Here is a 9,044-nt window from a genome sequence, read left to right on the forward strand (position 1 = left end):
ACATAAGCAAAAAGAAAAAAGCCGGAAGTGGTGCTGTGGCTCAAGTGGTAGAGTGCTAGCCTTGAGCTGAAGAGCTGAGGGACAGCGCCCAGGACCAGAGTTCAGACCCCATGACCGGACCCAAAAAAAAAAAAGTCTTATGGACTCTCCTGTCTGAGTTGGCTTTGAACTGAGAGCCTCAGATATCAACCTCCTCAGTAGCTAGGATTACAGATGTTAGCCACCAGCTCCCAACAATGATTATTCATTGCTTTTTTGTTTTCTTTTTTACTATTTTTAATGATGCTTTCTTCCATTTGTGTGACCCTGCATGCTTTTTCCTAAAAAAATAGAATCAATACAATCACATATTTTCACTTGATTGCAGCAGTACTGAGGTATGAACTGAAAGTCTACTCTGTCTTCCAATGATATATTTAAATAATCTTTTCTCTAAATAGTTGGAATTGTTATTTCAAATACTACATACTAAAATATGTGTATTTTATTTTTAAGACTTTCCCCTTTTGTGGCATTACTAGGTTTGAATTCAGATTTTCACACTTGCTAAGAAGTGCTCTACCACTTGAGCTACATCTCAGCCCTTTTAGCTTTAGTTTTTGTTTTCCATGTAGGCTCTAATATTTTTGCCCAGAATGCCCTTAGACCTCGATTATCCTAACTCCATTTCCCATGTAGCTGGGACTATAGGTGTATACCAACAATTAGCTTTTTGGGGTTTTTTTTGTGATAGGGTCTTGCTAAGAAATGTTCAGACTATTCTCAAACCATTGTCCCCCTCTTTATTTCCTGAGTAGCTGAGATTACAGACATGCAGCCTAAACTTTACTTTCTTTTTTTTTTTTTTTTGTCGGTCATGGGGCTTGAACTTGGCCTGGGTGCTGTCCCTGTGCTTTTCAGCTCAAGGCGAGCGCACTACCACTTGAGCTAAGGTGCCACTTCCAGTTTTCTAGTGGTTTATTGGAGATCAGAGTCTCAAGGACTTTCCTGCCCGGGCTGGCTTTGAATCGCGATCCTCAGATTTCAGCCTCCTGAGTAGCTAGGATTACAGGCGTGAGCCACCATTTCCGGACTCTAAACTTTACTTTCACAGACCAAAAATTCACTTTTTTTTCTTCCATTGGAGGGAAATTAGAAAAGGCATAAACTAATTTTAAATTGTGAGGCTTGGGTTTCCTATTCAGAATTTAATAAGGTACTTAGGAGTTCCTTAAGCTCAGAGCCTGTCTTTACCCTGCCCTGGGCCCCAGGGTGGTGTTTGGCAATAATTATATTAAAACTTTACATATAAGAGCTTTTTCATAACTTGTAACTAATATGAGTTTATTTTCAAATCCCTGATCAAGGAAGTCATGCCTAGTAGCCTACGTTCTAGGTTTTGGTTGTCATTTCACTATGTCTATCCACTGTGAAAATAATAAGATATTGGTTGTCTCTTAAATTCTTTTTGACTTAGCAGACCCCAAGTAATGTCAAGTCAGGAACTTCATACCGTACTCCAAAGAGTGTCAGAAGAGGGGCAGCCCCAGTGGATGATGGGAGGATTCTAGGAACCCCAGACTACCTGGCACCTGAGCTCTTATTGGGCACAGCTCATGGTAAGCATGCTTTTGGGTTTTTGGTTATCCAACTGTACATCATCTTTTAAAGTAAAATTGTTTTTTAAAAAAAAGGCTTTGGGTCGGTCATGGGGCTTGCACTCAGGGCCTGGGCACTGTCCCCAAGCTTTTGTGCTCAAGGCTAACACTCTGCCATTTTGAGCCTTGGCTCCACTTCCAGTTTTCTGGTGGTTAATTGGAGATAAGAGTCTCATGTCATGGACTTGCCTGCCTGGGCTGCCATTGAACCAGGATCCTCAAGTCTCAGCTTCGTCAGTTGCTAGGATTACAGGCATGAACCACCAGTGCCCAGCTAAAATTTCTTTAATACTTAAATAACCTAGTGCAAAAGGAAAAGAACTTATGAAATATTCTTTGTCATATAAATGGCATTTGGGAATGACTTTTACTCTGTGAATGTAAAAGACTAAACACTCTGGGAAAGAATAAAGGAGCAGAAGACACTGTACAAAAGGAAATGTACTCATTACCTGACTCATGTAATTGTAATCCCTCTGTTATCATTTCTATAATAACAGTTAATCAATAATAATTTTCTAAAAAGACTAACCACTAAAACACATGCCGCCATTTGTCCTTTTCCTTCAATGGTCTTACCTTCTTTGGTTCAGTCTGAGTGATCAAGATAACCCCTACCTTGCACCCCCTCTATTTGGTATTGCCTCACAATTGTGGCGCTAAAAGTCCAGAATCAAGTATTAATGAGGCCATCCTCAATCTGAAAACTATAGGAGAATCCTTCTTTGCTCTTCTAGCTTCTGACGAATTGCTGACCATTGGTTTTCCTTGACTTGCAGATGCATCATTCCAGTTTTACCTCTTCATATGTTGATATTCTCCCTGTGTATCTATCTTAGTGTTGGTGGCTTCTTGCAGAAACATCAAAGAAGCCACTCATATTGCATTATTGGCCCATGCCAGTCCAGTTTAACCTCATCTTAACCTAATTAATTGTAATCTGCAATGAATGACTATTTCCAATGAAGCCACATTCTGAAGTACTGGGGGAGCATACTGTTTTGGAGGGATACAATTCAACCTAATGTCCATGTGTTCTTCAACATTCTTTTCTGTGGTATTGGGAAGCAGACTGACTGAGCATCTTGCCTAGCCCTTAGGCAAAGGCTGTACCTGTGAGCTATATCCCAGTCCACCCATTTTTTTTCTACATCTTCTACTTTTCTGTGGGCTCCTTTTTTATTGTTGACAAGGTTTCCAGATGTAGTCCTAGTTGGCCTGGAGTTCCATACATATTGTAAGCTGGCCTTGATCTCTTCATCATTCTGCCTCAGCCCCTCAGGTGCTAGGATTATAGATATGTGCCACCATGGCCAACTATAATTATTTCCAGAGTCCTTATTGCCAAATTTAACAGTCTCTTTTGAGTCTCATTCCTCTTACTTGATGGTTATTTTATTGTTCCTTCCTCATTTCTTTCAAATACAACCATCTCTTTGAAAGATTGGTTCTATGACCCTCCAAAATCCAAGGTTGCTTAAGACCCTAATCAAAATGGCTCACTGTATGCATATAACCTATATATGTAGTCGTACATTTCTATAGTCCTTATAACATCTACTACAATGTATATGCTATTTGTTTTGCCATATAATTTAAGGAATGTTAACAAGAAAAAATATTCTGTACAAGTTCTATACAGGCAGTTTTTTTTCTCCTTAAATATTTTCTATCCATGGTCAGTTGAATCTGTAGATGTAGAAATCAATGAATACAAATGACTGAATAGATGGCTTTCAAGATTCTTCCCTCTACCCTGTAGCCTACACTTAATCTATATTAATCTCATCATATCCATTATTTCAGTTGTCTATAGGGATATTCCTAAATCCCTATTTGTCCTGACTTTCTCTTTTTTTTTTTTTTGGTCCTATCGTGGGGCCTGAACTCTGGGCCTGGGCACTGTCCCTCAGCTCTTCAGCTCAAGGCTAGTGCTCTACCACTTGAGCCACAGCGCCACTTCCGGCTTTTTTCTTTTTGCTTATGTGGTGCTGAGGAATCGAACCCAGGGCCTCAGGCATGCAAGGCAAGTGCTCTACCACTGAGCCACCTTCCCAGCCCTGTCCTGTCTTTCTGTATGCAGCAGACATATGGCCAAGTGGCCTACTCTATATTATACTTATTATATAATACTCTGTATTATACTTATTATTACATGTAAAAACTAGACTTACTGTAAGCAAGCATGGTGATGCAGGCTTGAAACCCCAGCACCAGGCAGTCTGAGGCAGGGGAATCATGATGGCAGCCTGAGCAATATAACAAATTCCAAGCTAGCATGTGCTACAGAGTGAAACACTGTCTCCAAGAGCCAGTGGCTTACATGTGTATTCCTTAGCTACTCAGGTGGCAGAGATCTGAGGATTACAGTTTGAAGCCAGCCTGGGCTGGAAAGTTCATGAGACTCTTTTCTCAAATTAACCAGCAAAAAAACTGGAAGTGGAGCTTTAGCTCAAGTGGAAGAGTGGTAGCCTTGATCAAAAAACCTCAAGGACAATACCTAGGCCCTGAGTTCAAGCCCCAGGACTGGCAAAAACAAACAAAAATATCATGGTGACTTCCACTTAGCTGCTCCTTACATTTACCCTTGTGTGTTAAGGAACCTCTATTTGCTTCATATTCTCATTCTAGTTTTTAATACATATTTAATTATCAAGTCTTATTTTACATACGTGTTTTTATTTAGTTGTGGAAAACCAGTCTCTCAACTTCCAGTCAAATTTTTTCTCCTTATTACTTCAAGTGTCACATCTTTGATACAGCAACCCTTCAACTACTAAGAGATATTTACTTCTACAACACCTTACTATAAATCAAGTAAAGCTATGTTATTCTGGAGCTAAGGATGTAGCTCATTGCTAGAACGCATGCTCAGCATGTGGGAGGCCCTGCACTTGAATCCCTACCACCACAAAAGGAAACTTAGGTCATTCTGGTTTGTTGAAATTAATTGTTAAATTCGTCTCCACTATAAAAACTTGAGAAGATTTCGTTAAAGTAGTTTATTTTCTGCCTTTTACCTAGCAGAGAAAAATTCCTTGGAAGCATTCCATAACTGTTGTTAGTAATCTCTTACAATAATAGAAATAGACACATTTAATATTCTCTATTTAGATAGATAGAGAGTGGTATTGGCAATCAAACCCAGGGCCTTGTTCGTGTAAGTCTTGAACTTATAATTTTAATACATTGTACCTAACTACTGTTTTCTTACATGCAGGATTTTTGACTTCAGGTAAGTAAGATTCTCTATAAAGTCATAATGGCAAACAAAAGCACATTAAAATCAGTAGTCAAAGTATAACTAGATCACATTGCATAGTTTTTTCTCTTTCATCTCATTTGTGAATCCAAATGTCTTTTCTATATTATTAACAGGGGACATGTAGAGTCATGGTTCTCAGAAAATAGACAAATTTGGCATATGTCATTTTTTATATAACTTAAAGATATCATAGAATGACAACAGCAGAAATAGTCTTGATTTTAAAAAGTAATATTAGCAGCTGCAAAAAGGTTTAATTTTCTCAATCTTTAAATTTTATTTTTATTAGAGCATAGAAATAACAGTATCAATATAGCCCTACAGATTACAAGAATAGGTTATAAGTTAGAAAGCCAGCATGAGATTTTTCTTTTTCCCTGGCTAACATGTCATAATTGCTTTGATTTAATCACAATATGTGATCTTATTAGACTTTGACTTATATTTATGGGGATGTGTGGACATATCTGGAGAAATCAGGTATGTTTTTAACATCAGTACATTTTGGCTAAGCTGGAAAAAGGGCTTTAATTTCTAACCTAAGTAAAATATAAATATATTTTTTCCTGTACTTTCCTGTTACTTGATTAATCCACTGGAATAATTCTTTCCTGTGCTGCTCAAAAGGCTACTAACTATGGTGGTCTATGCGTTTTTAGTGGTTACTATAGTAACTGACACCTACAGAATATTAGCACCTTGTGGTCCATAAAGGAAGCATGGGCTACATGGCTTGCTGGTGAAAAGGCACTCCAAATGCATGCAATTGTTTTTCCTATTGGCAGATTCCATAATGCTTTTCTACTTCTTTTAAAATGTATGGTACGGGTGGAGGGTGGGGGAGAGGGAGAAAAATGAGGGACGGGGTAACAAGTTAGACAAGAAATGTAATCACTACCTTACTTATGTAACTGTAACCCCTCTGTACATCATCTTGACAATAAAAATTTTTTTAAATAAGATGGATGGTGGCTGTTGATTAACCACAATAATGAATTTTGTGAACTTGTCTTTAAAATATAATTTATAGGCAAATCTAGTACTATACTAGTATTTTTAGTCTGTTTTATTGATATGTCAGTTGTGCAGTTTGAACTCTGGACCTGGGCACTGTCTCTCAGCTCTTCAGCTCAAGGATAGTGCTCTACCACTTGAGCCACAGCACCACTTCTGGTTTTCTCAGTGGTTTATTGGGGATAAGAGTCACTGACGGGGCTGGGAAGGTGGCTTGGTGGTAGAGTTCTTGCCTTGCATGCATGAGGCCCTGGGTTTGATTCCTCAGCATCACATAAGCAGAAAAAGCTGGAAGTGGCACTGTGGAGTGCTAGGCTTGAGCTAAAGAGCTGAGGGACAGTGCCCAGGCCCAGAGTTTACCCCCACAACCAACAAAAAATAAATAAAAGAACAAATGACAAAGTTGCTATTTAAAAAAAAAAGTCTCACTGACTTTGAACTGTGATCCTCAGAGCTCAGCCTCCTGAGTAGCTAGGATTACAGGTGTGAGCCACTGGCTTTTGGCTTTAGTCTAGAATTTTATTGAAGTTAACTATCTTTCAAGGTAAAATTAACGTTGGCCTAGGAAATACTTATTTCTAAATATAAACCATCAAGGCAGTGTTTAAAATGATGGTGAAAGGGCTGGGGATGTGGCTTAGTGGTAGAGTGCTTGCCTAGCTAGTATGCATGAAGCCCTGGGTTTGATTCCTCAGTACCACATACACAGAAAAGGCTGGAAGTGGTGCTGTGGCTCAAGTGGTAGAGTGCGAGCCTTAAGCAAAAGAAGCTCAGGGACAATGCCTAAGTCCTGAGTTCAAGCCCAGGACTGGCAAAAAATAAAATAATAGTTAAAGCTGGACATAATAATACACACCTATAGCCGGGCGCCAGTAGCTCACGCCTGTAACCCAGCTACTCAGGAGGCTGAGATCTTAGGGTTGCAGTTCAAAGCCAGCCCAAGCAGGAAAGTCCATGAGACTCTTACCTCCAATAAACCATCAGAAAGCTGTGGTTTGAGTGGTGAATCTTTTTGATAATTTATCCTTGTATGTTTTTAAGTGCAAAGCCACTATAAAATACACTGATCAGAAATAATTAATCATTGAGAAGGATGACTATAATGTTCTCTCTCTCTTTTTTTTTTTTTTTTGTCAGTCATGGGGCTTGAACTCTGGGCCTGGGCGCTGTCCTTGCACTCTTCAGCTCAAGGCGAGTGGTAGACCGCTTAAGCCACAGCACCACTTCCGGTTGTCTAGTGGTCTATTGGAGATAAGAGTCTCACAGATTTTCCTGTCTGGGCTGGCTTTGAACCATGATCCTCAGATCTCAGTCTCCTGAGTGGCTAGGATGGCAGGTGTGAGGCACTGTTCTCGTAAATAGCTGTGGTAGCCAGCTACTGATGTCTCAATATTTGTAACCATAGCTACTCAGGAGACTGAGATATAAGGATCTTAGTTTAAAGCTAGTCCAGGGAAACAAATCCATGAGACTCTCATCTCTAAATTACCAGCAAAAAGCCAGAACTGGAGGCAGTATGACACAAATGGTAAAATGCTAGCATTTACCAAAAAAGCTGAACAAGAGCAGGAGGCTCTGAGTTCAAGTCCCAGGAAGAACAAACAACAATAATAAATAACTTGAATAATTTCTTGAAAGATACAGGAAAGTAATTAATACTTTTAATTGCCCAAATGAAGATAACTTGAAATTTTTTATCTTTATGAGGACAGAAGAAAGTCTTAGGCATTGGAGGTCTTGTGTGGAAATATCTATGTGGTAATGTTGCACTTGATCATTTATTTGTACAAAATGTTTGCAAATTCAGCTTAAAGTTTTACTCTTGAATTCCAGGTCCTGCAGTGGACTGGTGGGCACTTGGAGTATGCTTGTTTGAATTTCTAACAGGAATTCCCCCGTTCAATGATGAAACAGCACAACAAGTATTCCAGAACATTCTGAAAAGAGGTGATTCCTTTTCGAATATTAAAATAGATTCAAGCCCAGAGCCAGTGAATGGCTCATGCCTGTAATCAGTCCTAGCGCTCAGGAGACTAAGATCTTAAGATTGGACTTCAAAACTAACGGGGCAGAAAAGTCCATGAGATTCTTATCTCCAGTTAACCACCAAAAAAGCCAAAAGTATAACTGTGGCTCAAGTGGTAGAGCACTAGTCTTGAGCACAAAAGCTCAGGAACAGTGGTACCCGGGTCCTGAGTTTGGGCCCAAGGACTGGCACAAGTCTGTACAATGGCATGTGCCCATAATTCCAGCATGGGAAGCCTAAGTAGAATCATGGTCTGAGCCCAGCCTAGGCAAAAACAGGAGACCACATCCAAAAAAATAACTAAAGCAAAATGGACTAGGGTGTTGCTCAGGTGATAGAGCACCTGCCTAGAAGCATAAGGCCTTAAGCTCAAACCTCAGTCCTACCATAACAAACAATTAAGGCCCTGTGTCTGTAGCTCAGTGGTAGACCACGGTAGACTACTTGCCTAGGATGGCCAAAGGTCCTAGGTGTGATTCCCAGGACATTGATTTATCCCTATGTAGTTGAACAGGTTATGTTTGTATTAATAGATATCCCTTGGCCAGAAGATGAAGAAAAGTTATCTGAAAATGCTCAAAACGCAGTGGAAATACTTCTAACCATTGATGATACCAAGAGAGCTGGAATGAAAGGTAAGAGTTTTTGGTCAGTCCACTATTTTATTCTTGGTTTATTCCAGGTGCTGGTTTTTAGTAACATCAAATTTCTATACATTATTGCAGATAAACTGACCACTAAAGGGTAAAAAGATAATTCCATTTCTTTCTGCCTTCTGGGTATACATTAACTGTATTTGTCTTTATTCCACCTTAAAATTCAGTCAAGTTGGGGCTGGGAAGGTGGCTCAGTGGTAGAGCACTTGCCTTGCATGCCTGAGGCCCTGGGTTCAATTCCTTAGCACCACTTAAGAAAAAAGCCAGAGCCGGGCACTGGTGGCTCACGCCTGTAATCCTAGCTACTTATGAGATCTGAGGATCGCGGTTCAAAGCCAGCCCGGGCAGGAAAGACTGAGACTCCTATCTCCAATAAACCACCAGAAAACCGGAAGTGGCGCTGTAGCTCAAGTGGTAGAGCGCTCGCCTTGAGCTGAAGAGCTGAG

General features: G+C 39.9%; 1 protein-coding gene across 1 annotated transcript in view; it reads left to right on the plus strand.

Annotated features, from left to right (window-relative positions):
• The window catches only part of Mastl (microtubule associated serine/threonine kinase-like), a 58,739-nt gene that overhangs the window by 38,140 nt on the left and 11,555 nt on the right, over positions 1–9,044 (plus strand). Inside the window, exons 6-8 of the mRNA XM_013014590.1 lie at positions 1,457–1,598; positions 7,750–7,863; positions 8,476–8,577. Coding sequence (XP_012870044.1) covers positions 1,457–1,598; positions 7,750–7,863; positions 8,476–8,577 — 358 coding nt within the window. The remainder of the gene's footprint in view (positions 1–1,456; positions 1,599–7,749; positions 7,864–8,475; positions 8,578–9,044) is intronic.

Source organism: Dipodomys ordii, unplaced genomic scaffold (genome assembly GCF_000151885.1).
Source record: "Dipodomys ordii isolate 6190 unplaced genomic scaffold, Dord_2.0 Scaffold24, whole genome shotgun sequence".
Classification (NCBI taxonomy): domain Eukaryota; kingdom Metazoa; phylum Chordata; class Mammalia; order Rodentia; family Heteromyidae; genus Dipodomys; species Dipodomys ordii.